The sequence below is a fragment of the Protomyctophum bolini genome (assembly GCF_963924005.1).
Source record: "Protomyctophum bolini genome assembly, chromosome: 9".
Lineage (NCBI taxonomy): Eukaryota > Metazoa > Chordata > Actinopteri > Myctophiformes > Myctophidae > Protomyctophum > Protomyctophum bolini.
The window spans coordinates 42,402,846-42,425,134 of record NC_137870.1 but is presented as its reverse complement, the minus strand read 5'-3'; the positions used below and the strand labels follow the sequence as shown (position 1 = coordinate 42,425,134).

The following is a 22,289-nucleotide window of genomic DNA, read 5'->3' as shown; positions in this document are numbered from 1 at the left end:
GTGAAATGTCGAAGACACAAATGACAACAGCTGTTAAAACGGCACTTTATTTTCAAGTTAACATCTGACTGAAAGTTGACAAAGTCATTGGGTCCGATTCATATTTTTGGTGTAACGGAATTTTCCAAACTTCCCCAGTTAGTAGTTTAGAATAAGGCATTCTAATGAGTCATTAGAGTTGGACACTTTCTTTTCACCTAAAGTATGGGTGTAAAGATCTTATTGAATCGGGCCCATTGAGTCAAGGCATCAGGTTGATATGTGTGTGTGTATCCGAATGTGCATGTGATGCAACTTAAAGCCTACTAACTTGTTGGATGTGGGCATTGTTGGGTCCGTTGATGAACTCCTCCAGCTCAGCCAGGCGGTTGGTCTTGGCGAGGGCGAAGATCAACTCCGTCTCCACGTAAGACTCGCGGGCCTTCTTACGAGCCATCTGGAGGAACTTGACCAAGTCCTCCCAGTTACCTACAATACATACAGCATGGATGTTGATCAAGTACATGTCAGTGTCACAACAGGCACATTGTCGATTTCAACATCGAATGTGATTAAATGTTCTTACGTTAACCACTTACCCCTTTCTAGACGGGAACCCCTTTTGGTGTTTTAACTAAGCATTATGTTATACTTAAGCTATTGAAAAATAGCAGATCTACAAGCTTATAGGTCTGCTATTTTTGAAAAATCGTAAAAATGCGGCACAAAGTATATATTCTTTCAGAGCGAACGTTTTTTCAGGGCCTAAATGGGTTAAATCCTACATACTAAAAATAGGTAATGAATTTAAGTGAGATGGTCTTACCGCTCTCGGCAGCAGCCTGTCCCACCTCCATGTACGCTGAGGGGTCGTCAGCCTTGATGTAGGAGTCGATGGCCTCCTTCACCAGGCCCTTCTGCAGCTGAGCCTTAGCCAGCTGGCTCCACACTGGAGGCTCGTTGCAGCGCTCCGCAAACTCGTAGGCTCGGTCCAGGTTACCGATGTGCTCAATGAGGACCTGGATATAGAAACATGGAATTCAAATAAAGCACTTTTCTAACAGACGGAAGGCAATTGACATTTTTGCCAATAATTTAATATTAAATAAACCGTTAACTGGTTAATATGTGTACCGTCACTTCAAAAGCGTCATTTTGTTTCCCTGGTCAGCGCTGGTTGGCAGGTATCAATACACTTTTAGACTGACGTTTGTGCCAGCATGGATGATTACGTTGCCTATTGCCTTGATTGTTTAAACATTAGTGTTCAATCATTGTTGCATCCGAGTGTAAATGCTGAATAAAAAGTGAGAACGGGACTTTGACGTTTTCTGTAGACTGTTGCCGTGTAAACGTGGCCTAAGCTTACGACAAAGCCACAAAGAGCGGCCAACCACCACGCGGCGCGCTGACCTGCACGGCGGAGGTGTTGACGTCAAACTTCCTGAAGATGGCGAAGGCCTCCTCGAAGAGCTCGTTGCTGATGGCGATGTTGGCGATGTCCGGGGCGTCGTAGTTGTCCAGCCTGTTGATGTACTCCATGACGCGGGTCCGGTCCGCCTTGATGGCCGTCAGAATCAGCAGGTTCTGGAGGTTTCTGAGAAGGAAACGGGACGGGGTTGTTATCAAAACACGACAGGGAGATCCGGATCACAATTGTTTTTATCCGTCTGACAAACGGCCTCACCTGTGCTCACTGAAGACAGAGTTGTCCAGGACGATCTTCTCCAGGAGTTCGATGAGCTCGTTGGGCAGGTCGGCGGTCATGAAGGCCTTGACCGTGACCGAGACCTCCTCTGGGTCCTGGGTCTCCGACAGGGCAGTCTGCACCACCTGGAGTCAAGATGAGAAGCACATTAGCTCAATGGCAGGCAAAAGGAATGAGTGTCACCTTCATTGAAAAAGAGAATTAGTATCACCATGAAAAAAAAGAAAATGTATTACAGCAGTAGGGATGTAAGTGGCTTTCTGAATAAATTAAGTTTTTCTGGTCATCAAAATGTATATCATGAAAAGTGTGACAACAACACAGTCTTGTGGAGGTACAAAAAAATACACTAAACCTGCTCATACTTGGATAGTGAACCAACTAAGATTGGTGCAATTTTAACCAGCTCAGTGGCCTTGTGGTTAGAGTGTCCGCCCTGAAACTGGGACGTCGGGGTTCGATACCCAGTCTTCCCAAAGACTGTAAAAAATAGGACCCAATGCCTCCCTGCTTGGCACTCAGCATCAAGGGGTTGGACTTGATCAAAAACAAGTGATTCCCGAGCATGGCACGGCTGCAGCTCACCACTCCAAGGGATGGGTCAAATGCGGAGAACAAATCTCACATGCTGCAATGTACAGTATGTGACAAATAGGAACGTTAACCTTTAATTCTATTTTGTGCCTCGGTCCTACCTGGTCGATGAGAGGTCTCCTGTAAGGGTTGCTCTCCAGCAGCACACTGGCCCACAGCTCCGGGTCCTTGCGACGCACCAAGTAGCGGGAGAGGCTCTTGAAGAGGGAGTTCTCATTGCAAACCTACACACCACGACAAACAATGGTAAACAAAATGAGACAAATCTATGTCACCGTCATTTCACCGACTGTGATGAAGAAACACAGAACTGGAAATACGAGATGGAAATGGTTTGATCGTGTCGGTCTCCTACCCCTTTTTGTTTTGTTATTATTCTGCTACATATATTTTTTATCTAGTCTCTTTTACATTTGTTTGACTTACAGGAAAACCCAAGTGCTCCTAAAGATTCTCCAAGTTCAACGTTATGTTCCACTACCACCCCTCCCACTCACATGAATGAGCTCCTGGTCACACTGGCCTCTCTCGTAGGCCACGCAGGCCAGGTGGGGGTCTCTCTTCTCGCAGTACTTTCCCACCACGCGGCTGTCGTAGTACGGGTTCTCCCTCAGGAAGCGCTCGGGGTTGTTGTTGCTGTCGATGTAGATCTTGGCCAGAGCGTTGTGGGTGGCGGGCTCCTCGCAGCCATCGTGGATACGAGCTTCCAGCCAGGGAAGCAATAGCTTCAAACTGTGGGGAACACACAAAGCGCACACACACACACTCCATGCTCAGCCAATCAAATCATCACAAACACATGTTGTGCTCATACACACAGATACATAGCGCCCCTCAAAAATAAATAAATGATTTGCAATAATCCACCTACTATATATATGCACATACGTTTATTGAAATGCTCAATTATCACTGCATTTGTTTATATGGTTTATGCATTTTTAAAACCTGCTTCAGAGCACATATCATATTCCCCCCATGGGACAATAAAAATAATTGACCTGACCTGAAATGTATATTTAAAATAAAAAAAAGATGCAATGCATGCAGTTGTGGTTTATCTGTGCTGGCTCACCGGTTTCTCTTCTCCACCTCGGCCACCAGCTCGTCGGTGGAGAACTGTCCCCTCACCACCAGGATCAGGTTCTTAATCACGTCCTCGGCACAGTCCACGTCCAGCAGGCCTCCGATGACCACCGGCAGACGGCTGGGGTTCACCTGAAACAAACGGGATCAGGTTTTTAATCACGTCCTCGGCACAGGCCTCCGATGACACACCGGCAGACGGCTGGGGTTCACCTGAAACAAACAGGATCAGGTTTTTAATCACATCCTCGGCACAGGCCTCCGATGACCACCGGCAGACGGCTGCGGGTTCACCTGAAACAAATGGCACTCTTAACCCATTTAGACATGAGGCTGAAAAAAAGGCTTCTAAATTCTAACAGTTTTCTGAAAAAACCCATGTTTCTATGTCAGTGGTTCTCAACCTTTCCATGTCAAGGACCCCCGGAATTAACTGTATTTGGCCGCGAAACCCCCAACTGAAAATATGTTGTTCCAGGGAATACTGGACAACTCACCCCGGTGCTTGCCCGTTTTTCCTCCCGGATTTTTTTTTTCTTGTTACCGTTCCAGGTACCCCCCCCCCCCCCCCCCAGAGGCAAAGATTTGAGTTAAAAACTTTCACTCTGAAAGAATGATAGCCATGCAAATGGGGTTTTCTCTACGAGAGTTTTAACTTTCACTTCAGTTACAAAAGCTGCAGTAAGATTCATTCAATCTAATTAAACAATAAATCATTATTTTATTTCTAGTTCTACAAAAAGTAGTCACATATTTTTGACTTTGAATAATTGAAAGTCAACAGACTAGAATAGAGTGACATACATTTCTCACATGGCAAGTGTTGTATAAACATATAAAGATTGGATCGGGAAATGTCTCAAAATCAAATGATCGGAATCGGATCGGGAGCAAAAAAAAACATGATCGGGACATCCATACTAAATATAGGATGCAGAGCAGTCTCAAGCGTATCTTTTCCAATAGTGACCTATAAAAGGGTTGGCGATAAAACCCAATTACAGAGCCCGTCTTTTTATAGTTTTGTTGATCCCGTACAGCATGAAATAGGACACTTTAGAAAGATTATCTTATATATAAGAAGTTTATTATTTTCAGTTAAGAGCACATACCTTCTGCACGTAGATCTCAATGTACTTCTGCAGGCTGTTGCGGTAAAGGTACAGCACCAGGTCGTGGACAAAGTCAAAGCGATCACACACAATGATGAGAGGCAGCTGGTCAGTCAGCTTGGCTTCCTGGAAAACATGAAAGAATAAATCATGATAGTCAATTTTAACTACCATTCATGGATAATTGCTTTCCTCACAACCGTGTTCTTTCTTTCACAGATCAACATGAAAGGTTCCTACAACTTCATTAATTTTATAATAAACCGTATAATCATCTATATTCGTCACCTTGAGGAAATTCTTGACCCGTTCGGGGTCGTAGCAGTTGCTCTCACGACAGATCCTCTCCACTTCTTTGATCTGTCCCGTCTTGCAGGCAGCCTGGATGTACTTGAAGTGAACCTCTGGGTCCTGGCTGAAGTTCACGATGGAACCCAGGAAGTAAAACAGACCTGGAAAGCATCGAGAAAGCAAATAAGTTAAAGGGAACTGAAACAAAAATAAGACGCGCACGCGCACACACAGACACACACACAGACACACACACACAGACACACACACACACACACACACACACACACACACACACAGGAGGGTTAAGCGTAAATTGGCTGCTGACTATTTATCCGTCTATCTCACGATCCATCTATCCACTTATCATCAGGGATGGAGCTTGTTCATCGTTATTGATAACGAGCACCTTATCGATCATGTTTATCGAGCCCACTATTGAGCACTTGATCACTTATTTTGGTAGTTGGCAGTCATCACTTTTACTGTAGACAGATATGTCGCCTCTTGTCTTGATTGTTTAAACAGGACGTCATGGGCCGCTATGCTCGATAACAGGCCCGATAAGCCCAAAGCTTATTGATATTGGGTACTCGATAAATCAGTTTTTTTTGTCGGTTATAAGGTTTCTATCTCCATCCCTACTTGTTCATCCATCCATCCATATATGTATGTATAAATGAGATGTGTGTGTGGCCTCCCTCCCTTCAGAGCTTACCCTCGAAGCTTTTAAAAGATTCAAAGAGCTCCGTGAGGGACTGAGTGGAGAGCTGTTCGTGGTACTTGGAGGCCACCTGGACACAGATCTGCAGATTCTGACGGATGTTTGCCGACAGCATCGCCCTCAGACACTCCAGGGAGTCCTCTACTGACAGGGAGCCGAAGAAGTTCACCAACCACTGGATGGAGTGGAGAGAAGCGATACCATGGTCAGTAGGGAGGGGACAACTCAAAAGGCGACGGTGTTGGTGTTTTACTGAATGGTCTAAAACCATCCGGTCTAGACCAGATCTCACAGCGATTTAGAAACACAGAGCAGGTGGGAAAGCCTGGTGACGGCAGGTTTTAGGCAGGTGGCGTTTACCTCAGGGTTGAGCAGGTGCGTGTGCACCACGGCACGCTTTATGTCATACAGGTCGGTGTAGTGCTCCAGCGCTCTCTGGAGGAGGCCGGCCTTTTCACACAGCTGAGCCACGTGGGCGCGGTCATAGTGGGTGAACATCTGGTTCCCAAGGATGGCGTCTGCGACCTGTAAAACATGACGGCAAAAAAATAGATTTAACTAGTGGCCGGGGCCCTGGAAGATTAGCAGGTCTGCTTTGGTTCCATTATATGTACAATTGGGACGGACACACACACACACACACACACACACACACACACACACACACACACACACACACGTGTATGTGTTTACCTGTGGAGCATGGACTAGGTTCATTTCCAGCAGGCGTGTCTGGAGGGGTCCCTCCATGGGTCTGTTGTTCTTCAGAGCGTCCAGCAGGAACGACGTACACTGCTGGATCAGGTTGTACTCCATAAAGACATCCACAATCTGCAGAAAACAAAACACACATCGGTCGAGATATTATCCAGTTGTCCTTTTGTAAGGCCAAACCATTACCTCGTCAGATTTACAATATAATTAATTGGGTTTCATGTTGAGTTCAATAAAAATAAATCTACATATAAAGCATAGTTTTGAGTGATCTGACCTGTGTGATGTCAGCCAGAGGCTCCTCGTCTTGAACCAGCATTTGGGAGAACTGCAGACCCTGCTCTGGGCTGATGCGCATCACGTTTCTCAGCAGGAAGATCCAGTCGGGAGTGTAGCCCACCTTTAAGATAATTTATATGATGATATAATGCAGCACGAAGGGACACAACTGTAAGAGCTTCTTACATTCCCAGCAAGAGAATAATACATTTACATTTTCTTTATTAGCAAATAAATCTAAATCTTGCCTATTTTAACGCAGGATAAAAATGGAGTGTCCTCTGTACCTTTTTGGCGTAAAGGACAATCTTCTGGAACTGTCCGGTCTCTGCGAAACACTGGATGACCTTGTTGGGGACGTTGGCTCTGAGGTAAACGCTGAGGGCCAGAGTCGGGTCCACTGACTTCACCAGGTCCCCCAGCTCCTCAGAGCACTCCAGCTGGAGACAGAGAAAGAGAGAAATAAAAATAAACTGTTTGAATGCTGAATGCTGCTAAACTTCAGTCTATTATATTTGCATTTCATGAGACTATTATGTTAAAAAAGGCACTATAAAGTAAAAACTAGATTTACAAGTGTTCAAAACAGATATGCAAAGTATGTTTATTTGTATTTTGATTTCATGTGCATTGTATTTACAGTAGTTATTTTTTTATTTTCCTTTTAACCCATTCTGAACGGGAACCCATTTTGGTGTTCGCATCATGTTATGCTTTAGCTGTTGAAAAATAGCAGATCTACAAGCTCATAGCGCGCCACCGAGTGGCGCGCTACGAGCTTGTAAGTCTGCTATTTTTGAAAAATCGACTGACATTTTTTTTAATCTGATCTCAGGTCAGAATGGGTTAATCAGACCAGTGTGTGTCCAGTGGAAACCTCGTATGAATCTGATCTCAGGTCAGAATGGGTTAAAGTTTCACCTTATGCTGTACAAGTGTACTCAACTATACCCAAAACTAAGTAAAGAAGAGTAAAAAGAAGAAGACGTTGTGGTCATTGTACGAGTGAAACCCTGTACCGTCCCTTTCAAGCGGGGAAACTGCAAATACACTAATAGTTTGACGCACATCTATGAGCTTACTCAGCTTAGCAACACTATAAACAATTAGCAGGAAAAACAAGCAGTGTCGATCTATAACATTTACTTGATGAAGCCGTAAACTTCTACTGTCAAGTATAGCATTTCAAGGCCTACTATGATGAGATCATCTCCAGGATTAGAACGGTATCAGAATCATGTGAAAGGCGTCCCAACCACAACTGGAGAAAATGTGTGTAAATGTACTCCAACAAAAAAATGAATATATTATGTACATCATCTGCTCAGCTTTTGCAGGTAACTTCACATTTTTATGTAAACCAGTTTTGCCCCATAAAATAAATAAATAAATAATAATAAAGAAAGAATTCGGTCCTGTAAACTTGAATTGTATTTAAACTCTACAAAACTCCTTCTGGGGAGACCAGGAGACGACCACTGACGTCCGTTTATAAATACATCAAAGATGCGATCATAATCCATCTGTAATGGATAAAGCTTTGACCTGAAGAGAGGACATTAGGTGGTCCCCAACCTGAAGAGAGTGTTTCAACCCTCAACCACTACACTCTCCAGTTGGCGGGTCGAGCAATGATTGGCCAAATCACTGCCCGTCTCATCCAGGCTTCCAGCTATTGGTCCTCTCTTATGCCAGAGCCAACAGGAGGCCCTCTCTGTCGTTTGCTTCCTGCCTAGGGTCCTCCCACGTCTCACCAGACTGTAAGGGGCCGATTCATACTGCCATTTTACCGCCGTTTCGGCGCTGTAGTGCCGAAATGATTTCGGCTCGTCAGAAATTTCCAGTAGCACCGAAGAGGCGACTTTAGGACGGTACCCCCCCCCCCCCCCCCCCCTCTCCAGAACCTCAAATTATGACACATTGTAGGCTCTACAGCGCCGAACCGACTTTTATTCGGCTCTAAAATAGGTAGTATGAATCGGCCCCAAGTCTGTGCGGTGTGCATGCATCTGTCCATCTGTCCACACCACTCCTCAACTCTTGTGTTTTTTTTTAATCAAAAGAAAATATGGCAAACTTGCCTTATCCTCCTTCAGCCACTTCTCCAGGAGCTGCTTGCGGCCCTGCTGGAGGACCGGCCTGCACAGCTCCAGGGACTCAAACTTGTTGAGCTGCCCCTGGTCCAGCAGGATGCCAAAGTACTGGAGCAACGGGGACGTCTGGCCCGGCTGGGCCGGGACACTCTGGAAGCGACGGATGGTGTCCGGGGTCCGCAGGATCCCCTGGAGTGGTACGGAACCAAAGGAGGAGAAAGGATGGAGGTGGAAGGGTTAATGATGCATACATAAACAAGTCAATGCAGAGGCAAGGAAGCAACCAAGGTGCTCAGGAGGTGTGCAGGTATAAAAAGAAATAGTAAAAATAGTAAAAAGGTGCTCCTGGGATCAATCGGGATAACTCAAGCCCACCACACACCGGCTGCGTCCGCCGCGCGGCGTACACAGCCGCCTCCATTATTTTCAATGAACCTATCGCACACCGGCTCCGTCCGCCGCGTCGCGCCGCGTCGCCTGGCGCGCCGATAGAACCCAGTTCTATTTTCCAGGCGGTCACAGACAGTGTGTGTCGGGCTACATCGAACAAAGCGGAGATCCGGACACACTTGATGTTAAAAGGAGCCCTGATGAAGACCGTATAAACGTATCAATGTTTGCTTGGCACTCGGCATCAAAGGTATGGTCACAGTGACAAAACACAATAAGATAACAGTTGGTGCCATATCATATCATTCACATATCTCGCCTGTCTGTCTCTGGAATGCTCTCCCACAAGCTGTCAAGAGATGCCGACTCTCAGGACATTTTTTTATCTAGGCTAAAAGAAAAACCCCATCTTTTTTCGCTGCACTACGGTTCCCCCTAGTTGACAAATTGAAACCATTGTTATGTTCACTATGTTGCATTTTTCCTTTATATTTTATTTTTTACCAGCTGCTTTAGCTGCTGGTCAAACATGTAGACGACCTAGTCACAGTCACAACCTCCTTTGTATGTGCACTACAACACATTATGTTACATCTTATACATTGAATTTATTTTTATTGCCCCTGTATACAACCACCAGGCGACAGATTATTATTATTATTATTATATTATAAACAAACCAAAAAACATGTTCATAACTTCACATTACTCCTACACATTTTGTCCAAACATCACAAACGCTATTATCCTGGTGGAGGGAGACCTGTGCCCCCGAGGGGCACTTCTTCTAGTTTGCTGTGTTTTTGTTGTATCCTTGTTGTGAAGTGTGCCTTGGGGTGACGTTGCACTATAAATAAAACAGATGAAATGAAACGGCTAAGTCCCTGTATTAACCTACTAGTATCAGGTCCAGGGGGTGTCCTTATACATCAAGCTGCCTCACATTACAGAAAAGGGAGACAGGCTTCTGCCCTCTGGGGCCACAAGGCTCGACAAGGCTTACTTAAGCTTACATAAGTCTTTATCTGCGCAGTCTGAGCTTGTATTAGGGGAACTGCATCTAAAACCCTGCTGGTTGAACAACCTTTTAAGTCCCAGCCAATACATTGGCCATCATTTTACTTGTTGGCTCGTTGTTATTAGGTGGAAACTTTCCAAATGAGCCAATCTAAAAGCACTGCTTTTGCTCAGCAGTGAAATGTTCTCAAATAGAAACTTTAATCAAATCAAAAATGTCCAAATTACTTTCAAGGTTTGGCACGTTTATTATTGAGCTTTTTATGCCTTTATTGATAGTACAGTAGGTACAGTAGTGATACGCAGCAAAGGCCGTCGGGATTCAAACCTGCAACACGCTACATTGGAGCCTAGGTTAGGCAGCAATGTCTGTCCCTCCCTATGTCTGTCTGTCTGTAGCAGACACCCACTAGTCAGACACCCACTAGTCAGACACCCACTACTCAGCAGACACCCACTAGTCAGACACCCACTACTCAGCAGACACCCACTAGTCAGACACCCACTAGTCAGACACCCACTACTCAGCAGACACCCACTAGTCAGACACCCACTACTCAGCAGACACCCACTAGTCAGACACCCACTAGTCAGACACCCACTAGTCAGACACCCACTACTCAGCAGACACCCACTAGTCAGACACCCACTACTCAGCAGACACCCACTACTCCACAGACACCCACTAGTCAGACACCCACTACTCAGCAGACACCCACTAGTCAGACACCCACTACTCAGCAGACACCCACTACTCCACAGACACCCACTAGTCAGACACCCACTAGTCAGACACCCACTACTCAGCAGACACCCACTAGTCAGACACCCACTACTCCACAGACACCCACTACTCCACAGACACCCACTAGTCAGACACCCACTAGTCAGACACCCACTACTCCACAGACACCCACTAGTCAGACACCCACTACTCCACAGACACCCACTAGTCAGACACCCACTAGTCAGACACCCACTACTCAGACACCCACTAGTCAGACACCCACTACTCCACAGACACCCACTACTCAGACACCCCAACAGCACCACTCAGTTCAGACGGATCTGATTCTCTACTAAAAGTATGGGTCCCAACATTGGTCATGAGGCTCTACTTGCGTGGGCGCAGGATGGTACAGTACCTTGGGGGCGTTGGCAGCCACCTTGGCAGCCTCTGAATAGTTCCCTGCCGTGAACAGGGTGTTGAACTTGCGGGCGAACAGCTCCTCTGCGCCGGCCAGGTTGTTGCGCACGGCCATGCGCAGGGCCAGGTCCGGGTTCTGGAGGACGTTGGTGATGTAAGGGATGATGTTCTCCTCTTCCACACACACCGACAGCACCTAGTGGAGAGAAACATATTTGCACTCAGTAGGGATGGGATTTATCGATTCATTCACTAATTGATAACCTTATTGATCGATTAACCGGTTAGTTGATAAGCAGCGTTGATAAGCGACCAAACATTTTAACCGGCCCACACTGAGACAGTTTTAACGATTGATTAACGATTAACATCCCTAGCACTCAGGCTGCATGTATTTCAGATGTTGTTGTTCTAAGAAGCTGCAACAGTGTAGTGGTTGGAGCATGTGCCTTTCATGCGGAAGGTTGTGGGTTCGAACCCTGCCTGGGGTCGACTTCAGCAAGGGCATGGGGTCGCAACCAAATCAAAATGGGTTCAGATTTGAGCCAAGTCTCCTGAGGAGGCGCGTCTGAAGCCTGTCCTGGACGGGGTAACAAATCCGGACGTGAAAACAAATCCATCCCTATTTTGCCATTATAGGTGACATTTCCATAGCACTCTGCCCTTGCTGTTCTCAACCCGAGGAAGGAGAGTCCCGCAGGCTCCAAAGATCTGATGCGTTTTTTGGGCAGGGGGAACATTTCAACCTGTAGATGGCAGCACTGACAAGTACACACATTGATTTTATGATATATTCCTGGAATGTTGAAATCACAACTAGGATTGACACAATTTGTGTTTAAAGAAAATAAATGTAGAGTTCCATTATTACTCTATAAGCACACTATCTAACATATACACACACACACACACACACACATATATATATACAGGGCTGCACACAACTTTTTAAAAGTTATAAACAGTGTACACTACCCGACTTTACGATAATAAGGGACAGTATGTCGGGACACGCTGTTGTCATGTTGATAAGCTTCGTATTGTGCAGCAGCAGTGCCAGTCCGTGAGAGACGGCATCGCACACGAGCAAGTTGCATCGCACACGAGCAACTTGCTCCAGCACCCGGAAAACAAGCAGCGAGCAGCATGGAATCCTCCCTCGTTTGACTAAGGACGTGCTGTGATTAGCCACAATGGCCAGTGCACCTGTGCAAGACGTGCTGTGATTAGCCAGTAGTAGCTACTTTGAGTGGCAGTCAGTGGGAAATGCTCTCGCCACAGAATTTAATAGTATTCTGGCCATGATAATCATTCTGTGCGGCCCCAGCTGTTGGTACGCCGAAGCGCTTCCCGGCGCTTGATTGACAGCGCATTATTAATTTTGACGGCGCATGCGCACTGGCGCACCACTTATGTGCAGCCCTATATATATATATATATATATATGCGCCTCCACAAGGCAAGAATGAACACTGCAATTTTATAGAGCTGGAATATCGTAGTTAAGCTAACCATGACTTTCGATTAGGCACTTAATATTTATGCATGAAAATACATTTAAGTCAATCACATTCACAGCATTAGGCAAATTATTGGACGGAATTACACGGATGGCTTAGTAGTTGCGGTATGTGGTCTGGTGTGCATTGTGCAAGCAAGTGTGTCTCTGTTTCGGCAACATATTGTGCCATATCGGGCCATACAAGCTCAATAAGGAGATTAGGATGCCTAACTGGCAAGCTGCGATGTGCCCTCCTACTTTGGCTGTCACATGTCTCACACTGCGGAGTGCTGCCAGCCTGCGACGTTGTTCACAGGGATTCCCCTCGATCAAGGTCACACCATGACACGCAAAACTGACACATTTAATCTGATCTCTCGTCATGACGAATATCCTTTTACATTCCACAGGGCCTGTATTAACTCAAAACTGACCCGCACTAACTGACTGAGATGGACTGTCGGAATGCACAGATATGACTGGAAATCAACTCAATGGAATGAAAACAGAGAAATAAACAGACAGAAGTCTGTGATCAATAGTATCCAGTGTCTTGGTGGATGTCTGGAAAATGGATGTAGACAAATAGGAACTAATCTAAGCCCACAGAGTGCACACCGTATCCGATTCTAGAAGTAGGCAAATTTCTTATCTCTAGATTGTCTAGAAATGTATTCCGGCTGAGTTATTATATTGTTATACTATATATTTCCCTCTCAAAAACAATAGAAATACCTCCAGAGACAAATGATACTAGCTAGTAAGCTAGTATCATCCAGAATAGTAGCAGTAGGAATAGTAGCTCGGTGCTGCATGAACCTATACAATACAGTGACTTTGGTTCATATACTATACTGTCCCAACTGATCAGAAGCTTGGGTCGTTTGAGAAGAACTGATGACATAACGAAAGGGATATAGAATTAACTGTGCCATAAAGTCTAAAAACGATCAATGTGTGCAGTTAATTCATGCCCATATTGTTTCATAGTAACCACAATACCTGTCCTTTCCTGTTGACACCGATGATACCAGCTGTGGGCTCGTGGGGGGCAGTGACGAAGATGGTCTCCCCGCTGATCCTGTTCATGTAGATGCAGGTGCCGGTCTCCAGGTCGTACAGGTGGATGTAGCCATATTTGGTGATGAGGAACACCACGTCTTGTTTGGAGCTGATCTAAGGGGCGGGGCGAGGAAGAGACAAAAGCTTAACCCATTTTGACCTGAGATCAGATTCTAAAAATGTTCTTCTACATCCTGACAGTTTTCATTCTGACCTGAGATCAGATTCAAAAAATGTCTTCTACATCCTGACAGTTTCTAAACGCACGCAGTCATTTACACTCATAGACATAAATTACATCTCAACTTATTCATACACCAACACTTTTGCCCTCAACAGAGTGTGCCATTCCCATTCTAGTGGGAAGTTATTAAAATATTATCACCATGCTGGGCCAGCGATTGCCTTTTTGTACTGAGAATGAATATTTGAATTAAAGTGCAGGCACCGTAGTAGGTCTACTCTAAACTCATTTGTATTACCTGCATGGCGACGGGGAAGTCATTCTGAGCCTCTGGAGGGAAGAAAACATCCACAGCTTTCTTTGGAAACGGTTGGTTGCCTGTCGGAGGAGTCCCCACTTCGATAATGTGCAGCTAAGAGAACAAGATAGACAGTAGCCAATAGGAAAAGTTAACGTTCATATCTCAACACAACTTTGACATCTTTATTGATAATGTAACACACACACACACACACACACACACACACACACACACATATACATATACATATATACAGTATATATATAAGAAAATCAAACAACAAATACATACATTGGCCTACCAGTATCAAAAAGTGCTAAAAAAGCAGCCGTTATGTCAAAATAAGATTAACATAGATTTTAGGTCCATTTCCCCTGTAGCGATGGATATCATCCCCATCGCTCTACTAATGCAGCACTAAAGGCCGGGACGTGGCGCTGTGGGTAATAATACCTTTCCCCCTGCTTGTCCTCGCACAGCGAAACAGAACAGGGTCGACTCCTCTGTGTTGCCCTCCATCTTGAACTGGGCAAATCCTGCCGCGTGGCCCTCGATGGGCTGAGACACCTTTCTGTCCACAGAGTACAACTGCATGGCTCCCACTACGCGGTTTTGCTGGAGAAAACAAGGGCAGAATATCCATGTTTTAAAGCAGTGGTCCTTGGGGGAGTTCCAGGTGGTCCCCAGCTGAATGATGGAGTTGGTAACCGAATGGAGCATCATAGATCTTTAACTTTTGAGTGTAAAATGAAACCAAATGGACCCTTGGGCCTTTGGTTTCGTTTTACACGCTCGAGAGTTAAATTATTGTTAAACAATCTGCATTACTTCTTTTACAAGAAGTCTACACAATAGAATGTAGAATTGTTATTTTGATCAATGTTTGCCTCCTATGGTACCATATCAATACAGCCTGGAATTGTGGATCGTATCCAACAATAAAAGAATATTCTTTAGTTTTGGGTCTGAGAGGCTAAATCTCAAATGGTGGTCCGTGGCTCAAATGCAGAATAAATAATGGGCCTTGATACAAAAAGGGTTGATGAAAACCACCGTTTTAAAACTCAGCATCAATTAATCCCTCGATAGCGTATTGCCAAGGTTTTATCGCGCGTAACACTTACTTTGAAGAGCCAAATATCCGTAACCGAATGTTACAATGACAAACTGCTGTGTGTGGTGTCATGCCCGGATGTTGTCGTGTCGGTCGGAGCCGGAAACAGCCGACCGCTAGGGTACTAATTTAAACCTTCTAAAACTGTTGTTTTTTTAATGTAATCTTTTTGCAAAGAGCTTTTTGTTAATGGCAGAGGGAAAGGCACATTCTTTTTTTCAGGAGACATTGGAATTTGTTAGGCTACAAAAACTAAAGATTAGGTTTATATATTAAATCAACCTACTGCTTGCATTCAGGAGAAATCATCTCTACAGTAACAGTATCTAATAGGACATAATGGAGATTGCATTGAAAGGGCAGCAAATTAGTGCCGATCGGTCAGAGCGCTTCAACCAGAAGGGGTCCGTCTGTGTGTGTGTCTACCTGTGCCGAAATGCCAATGAGCAGCAGCCATTTCTGCTTGGCATCCGTGCGGTAGTTGATGATCTGGCAGCCGGCCAGGCTGGAGTGGCGGTCAAAGACCTTGAGCGGCTGCGAGTCTCCCTCCATGCTCCAGTGGTACACGGCGTTGTCCGTGACGAGCGCCACCGTGTTGAGCGAGATCCACTTCCAGAAGGTGACGTCGTCCGTCATGGTGTGGGCCTTCATTTTGCTCTTCATCTCGATGTTGAAGATCTGCAGGGTCTTTGCCGCTGAAAACATTCACGAGCCAAGTTGAGGCGCGCCGATTGCATAGGCGCAGGTTTGGTAGAAAAGCAAAGTTTACTAATTGCTACTCAGACCAATACACACAAACCACACCAGGCATTGGGAGAGGGGGGGGTGGGTGGGGTTGGAGGGAGAGGGGGGGGGGGGGTTGGGGGGGAGGGACTACCAAGATTCCACTTGTTGGGAGAAATGTTGGTGAGTCAGGGTTTGGTGCGAGTCATATCACCAAATGACCATAACAACAAGACAGCAGCAGTTGAACGGGTGCAAGGCCAACAAACGGGCAAAGCAAGTTAAGTGCTTAAGGAGGATCTGCATTCAGTTAGGTCTGAGACAATAAACAGGTGTGGGACAAACAAATGCAGCTGTGGCTGAATATGTAAACATCTTGTGGCACAGTGAAGTGACAGCTTTCCAGGAACAGAGAGGAGAAGAAAAAAAAACTAATGTGAGTTTATGCTATTCAAGTGGGTCCAAGTTGGGTTGGGGCTGTACAAAAACGTATGGTATGCTTGGACACTAAAACTACTCTTCAAGCCTGGGAAAACATTTCCTTTTAATTAAACTCAATCTTAGGCATTAGCGTCACCTGCAAGACCCCCCCCCCCCCCCCCCCCACACATAAATAGGACACTGTTTAAGCACTACAAAAACTATAGTCTCGTGTAACCGTCCGTAATAGGTATGCCTGCTGGTTAGAAATACCAAGCACTTGAAAAAGGCTTTTGTCTATTTCTACAACGGTACAGTAAATTGTCTTGACCTAAATAGTAAAAATCTGGTCAGTTGAGACGAACAACAGTCTAAGTCCATAGTAATTATCCATAATGTATAAATGTTCCATGGATTAGGGGTGAGTACAGACAGGCCTTTTCGGGGAGGGGTCAGAATAAATTATGGACCGAGACCGTTATTCGTCTGAACTGCTCAGGGAGCCCATCATTTGAGGCCCTAACCCAATGCAATTTAAAATAGAATTTTCCAGGCCCATGTGGAAGTTCAACCCACCCATATTTAGCACTCTGGTTAATTTGGCTCAAGCTCTGCAAATATTTATACATACATAAAAAACAGAGAACTTCAAGCATGTGATCAGATCCTCTTTGGGATTCACAGCAATTATGTTAATCCTAAAATGGGGACGTTTTTGGTGTTTGGGGCTGAATGCAGATTAAGAAAGAAGGACCACAAAGCAGACAAACAGATGTGATGACAGAAAGGTTGGTGGAGGGATGCACTAATCACAGCCCCTCCCCCTAATACCGGCTTCTTCTTATTATTATTATTATTAGTGGATCCTTTTAGCCTATAATATGCATCTCAGTCAAGACGAATCAAAAGTCTCCTTTCAACTCAACTACACCCAATATTCACTGTGCATTAAAATAAAAAAAAGCTATTAGATAATTATATTAAACACAACCACTCACTAAAATAAAAATTATAAAATAAAAACGTGTGAATGATCGAGAAAGAAACTTCTCCTGTTGTGTGTACACAAATTATGCTGTGTAAACACACAGCTGATAGTTAATTCGAGTCCAGGACAAATGAAAACAATAGCTCCCAACAACAATAGTTACTAGGTTACAACTTCAATACAGTAGGGGCTTGAGTAAGAAAAATTACTTTTAATTTAATTTAATTAACAGAAACCACCATTTACAAACATGGCTTCTTCATTTCGACTAGAGTCAAATTAGAGGTTACTGCACGACAAATACGGAAGCTTAGATTTCTTAAGCTACTTGGGTCTAATCCTGTGAGGTAAATGTCATCAGTATTAGTCAAAAAAAACTACCAAGCGCTCCGCCTCCAAAAATAAGAGGGTAGGCTAAATGCCTACATTCTGTAAAAGATATATCATGCAATGTGCTTGAAAATTCGTTTTCTCAGGCATTCTCCTGAAAAGGTTAAAAGAAATGCAATAGTCTGTGTGCTAAATAATTTAGTTTAATCTTATAAATCTTCAAAGATGCTGCTAATAGAACATGTGCGAAAATACACCACACTGTCATCAATAGAAAAAACACCATGATCTCAATGCCACTGCTTGCTTTCTGCAATCTTCTAGATTATTCAACTAAATAAAGTATGCAGGATTTTATATTCCTATAGTCTCAGACATTCACTAGGTACAGGTTAACTACCTGATTAATTATCCGATTCAAATTCTGGAAAAGCTTTTTTTTATATTTTTGCATTCCCCTCAATGTATCCTGCTGTTGAACTGTCACCCTGCTTGCAGCACTACCGTTATACATTCAAGCACGCATTACTGCAGCAGCGAGGAACATCAACACCGTAGGAGACATCATTTCAACACAGTGCATATACAGGATTTACACTTTGACAACTCATGAGGTAAAGTTCAACTCACCGTCTGCAAACATAAGAAAGCAGTAAGAAATGAAAAAGAGCAAAAACAAGCAAAAATAGACAAAGCATTCATGATAGTGTGACATTTCTGCTAGCGTTGCTACTTTTTATTTATATCACAGTAATATTAATGTCCTGTAGGTAGGTTGCAGTTTGAACAAATCTTAATGACTGCAAAGCGAAACAAGGGAACAACCAGGTGCTCAGTGGAGGTACAAGTGGAGTTAAATATCGTATGGTTGGTGCTTCTAGGATCAACGGGACTAAAACTTGAGGAGCGATCCAAGCACTCAAAAAAAAGGAGAGGGCTGGAGTAAAATCAGGGTACAATATTAATATCAAAAAAAGGTTAAAAATCCCAACAGAACATGTATGAAGCAAGCAAACAAACACAGGTCCTTATATATACACGTGAGACAGGCCAGTCAGGCAATCAGCATTAGTTGTGAGTGAAGCCTCCTCCTTAATTCTGTTTCGTCTTTACAGTCGTGCAAATTTATCCTAAATATGAATCAAAATAATCCAATCATATATAGTTTGCTGTTTAGCAGAAGTGGAAATAAAAAAAAACAAAATGTAAAAGATATTTTAAAATATATTTTCGTGAAAGGTTTCCTTACTAGGATTTTGGAAGGTGTAGTTTCAGACTCTATATAGAATTCTGAGATTGTGGAACAGTTGTCTGGCTGCACGAGACTAGCGTTGGTGCAGAGCTACACAAGTGTGTGCCACTGCCTGCAATATTTAAGAGGCTATATTAAGAGATATAGCCTGATTAGCCTGTTGATTGATTGTTTCTGTGCTGCTCAGGCACATGGTGTAGCTCTGCGTGTGTTTCTACACTAATGCTGATTGCCTGACTGGCCTGTCTCATGTATATAAGGACCTGAGACAAGTGGGTCGAAACATGTTGGCTTTAACCTTTTTGATATGAATAAAGTACCCTGATTTTTTTTTTTTTTTTTAACCTTTGAGTGTTTGGATCGCTCCTCTTCTTTAAAATCTTAATTACCGATTCATTTTTTTCTTTTACAAACAAATGAGAATGCCTGCATAACGGACATCAATATGTGAAGCAGACTATGCAGACAACTTGGCAACTGGCAGACAAAGACAGACATAAACTACACCAATGAGGCTGATGTTCGAAAACTAGTAAAGTAAGACATAGATGAAGGTTTTGGTCATCCCCTGAATTCATTTTTATTTGGTAAAAACTATGTGCCAACAACACAGCCCTGTGTGTGGAACTTACCTTTGAGGGCGATGACTTTACTGGCAGGGTTCATGATGGCGCTGTCTGCAGAGATGGGCCTGCGGATAGGAGTGTTTGGGTCTGCCATGTCAATGATGACGACTTGGGCCTGCTCGCCCACCTTCTCCCTGATGCAGATGAATTTATCCGACTCCATGGTTAGAGTACTAAATCCAATGTTGGCTGGGTTGATCCCCAGGTTCTGGAGCTGGAAAGGGGAAAACACAACATAACATGAGCCGAAGAAGATGGAATCTGACGTTTGTCGTTTGCCTTGCCCTGTTCCCTATATTAAAGTAAAAGGCTCCAATAGTCCAAGTTGCTCCAGCGTCTTCTGTATTCTGGAAAACATGGAACCTTTTACAAATCAAGGAAGGAAAAATCCACCAAGCTTAGTAACCTAGTAGTAAGGCAGGCCAGTACTTTTCAGTTTAAGTTCATGTAATATTGCATCTCCAAGGTGAATTTTGGGGCTCTCATAGCCACGATAAAAAAACAGCAGTCAAAGAACACCACAGGGTTCCATCCCCGATTTATATGCCCATTATTAAAATGATGCTTGAGTAGTACATTTTTAAGACAAGACTTCTAATCCTAAAATTCCAGAAATAATTGTATGTATAATTTCTATTAACATATCAGGCTGTCCCAAGGGAGAGGCAGAGAAAGATGGGGAGAGGGGGAAGTGAGATGATGTCAAATAGAAAAAAATACTGCTTGTAATTGCCGTTTCACTTAAGCTCTCCTCCTGCAGGTATGAAGAACCACAAGGCAGGTCTGCCAAAAAAAGAAATGACCCGCAGTGACAGTGGTGTGTGAGCAAGTGATGACATGATGCCAGCCGAGCAGGATCTGACAGCTCTGATGTTGATCGCTATATATATTGTAATAAAACAAAAACAAACGAAACAATTGGAAATAACCGCCCGTGATACAATCAACATTGCCAGCTCCAATGCTCCATTATAATGTGCTTAATACTAATACGACGTCTATTATCGTGACATTGGTTCATTTGTATCACGACACAGTAGTAGTACACACTACTACAGCCCAGACAACTGAACTGCATGCTAGCTTAACATGCATGCAAAGGTTAACGAAAATCTATTGCGTTTTAAGAGCAACATCGTAAAACATAATGTATCGGTATTGCATACATTTCACCGAGTTGCTCGTACAGTAGCTACGTTGACAGATAGCTATGGAGACGAGCTAAATAGCCTCGAGCAGCTAATAGAATGTTGCACAGAAAACGGTGCCCCATCTAAAAATACGATGTTTTTTTTTTTACTATTTCAGACAGAATTTGAAATCTTTTGCGCAAAATAGTCGGATATAAAAACGTTGATTCGTGTTTGAAGTGTATTTTAGTCGGCGTCACTCGATCGGTACATTATTCAGAATGGCAACTGTCATATTTGTACAATGAACAGGAGGCAGGAGAAAATTATACAATCTGACACATTTAGGCCATCTGAATCTGATTATCTTACATCTGTTGGATTTGAAAACTATTAAACATGCATGGTATCACTTGATGTCAAACTGTTTAGGTGTTGCCGTTTATGAAAACATAATATATCAGAATGGCAACTGTCTGGCATGCACTGTCGCGTACTCGCGTTCCTCTGGGAGACACAGTTGCGGTGGTGGGGGTCACGTAATTCAATAGGTCACCGACGTCGGTGTAGCCACTGCTCGTCTAGCAGGGAGGCAGCTCGAGCGGGCTAACGGCTAAACGGGGGAGGGGAGGTCATTCATTTGGTTCTGCTGGCTGCTGGTGTTGACGTTTAACTTTAGCCAAAAGCTAGCCGCTGCTAGACGAGCTAGCTGTCAAAAACAGCCACAGTAATAGTAATAATAACCCGGAGAAAACAAGTACCGGTAATAATTAAACCCCCCAACCAATGTCCAATATAAATTGCTGCTGGTGGCTGACTGGCGTGTAAGGCGGCTGTGTGTGTGTTCACACATTATTTTACCTGCAGGTGCTCCTGGAAGCGGATAGGGAGAATCTGCGCCATGGCTGTGGTGGTTGTTGTTGCGTTCTGTTCCAGCTTTTCTTCCTTCCTTCCCCCCCGCCTGGAAATACAAGCGAAACTGACGATAGCTGGCTAAAGCTAGCGGCGCGAGCTAGCTAGCTACGACCTCCTCAGTGGATCGGTGTAGGTCGGAGGGAGCCGCCAGTCAGTCACTGGGGAAAGATGATGCGTTATGCGAGTGTATTTAGCTGTACGTCCCCCCCAGGAAAAAAAAATGTTAAATGTATTCCTTCCCCGGCCCCCCGTCCGTCGCCGTCAGTCAGTGTGCGTTTTCGCCACTGGACTGCATCAATGAACTGCAGCAGCAGTGGCTAAACACGGCGCTGGTTCAAGTCCAAAATCCGCAATGATGGCGGCGGAAATGGGCTCAGAAACAGAACGGTTCACAATCCGGAAGCATCATTCACTGTGGTGTAAGGAAGGACACACTTCTGACCGTGACGCATAAACTCTGTGGCGTGACGTTACGCGCAGACCCCTGACCACATCATCACTATTATATTTATCATCTCAATTTCACAACAGGGGGGGGGGGGTAAATTAATTTCGCTCCAGTCCTATGCCACTAAAATGTGGAACGCCCTACCAACGGCCGTTGAGAAA

At 44.3% G+C, this 22,289-nt stretch overlaps 1 protein-coding gene across 4 annotated transcripts in view; it reads right to left on the bottom strand.

Moving 5' to 3' along the window:
• The window catches only part of LOC308321657 (clathrin heavy chain 1-like), a 35,354-nt gene extending 13,316 nt beyond the window's left edge, over positions 1-22,038 (bottom strand). For all 4 annotated transcript variants that reach the window (XM_080772681.1, XM_080772683.1, XM_080772680.1 and 1 more), the window contains exons 1-22: positions 21,627-22,038; positions 19,642-19,849; positions 15,723-15,991; positions 14,636-14,797; positions 14,180-14,293; positions 13,638-13,811; positions 11,133-11,330; positions 8,569-8,769; positions 6,775-6,927; positions 6,486-6,608; positions 6,188-6,325; positions 5,855-6,019; positions 5,489-5,669; positions 4,768-4,931; positions 4,480-4,605; positions 3,357-3,499; positions 2,779-3,013; positions 2,383-2,505; positions 1,667-1,812; positions 1,393-1,576; positions 806-998; positions 311-468 (exon numbers count right to left, since the gene is read on the bottom strand). In XM_080772681.1, the coding sequence (XP_080628807.1) occupies positions 311-468; positions 806-998; positions 1,393-1,576; positions 1,667-1,812; positions 2,383-2,505; positions 2,779-3,013; positions 3,357-3,499; positions 4,480-4,605; positions 4,768-4,931; positions 5,489-5,669; positions 5,855-6,019; positions 6,188-6,325; positions 6,486-6,608; positions 6,775-6,927; positions 8,569-8,769; positions 11,133-11,330; positions 13,638-13,811; positions 14,180-14,293; positions 14,636-14,797; positions 15,723-15,991; positions 19,642-19,849; positions 21,627-21,668 (3,600 nt within the window). In that variant the 5' untranslated portion in view covers positions 21,669-22,038. The remainder of the gene's footprint in view (positions 1-310; positions 469-805; positions 999-1,392; positions 1,577-1,666; positions 1,813-2,382; positions 2,506-2,778; positions 3,014-3,356; positions 3,500-4,479; positions 4,606-4,767; positions 4,932-5,488; positions 5,670-5,854; positions 6,020-6,187; positions 6,326-6,485; positions 6,609-6,774; positions 6,928-8,568; positions 8,770-11,132; positions 11,331-13,637; positions 13,812-14,179; positions 14,294-14,635; positions 14,798-15,722; positions 15,992-19,641; positions 19,850-21,626) is intronic.
• Positions 22,039-22,289: the final 251 nt, after the last annotated feature.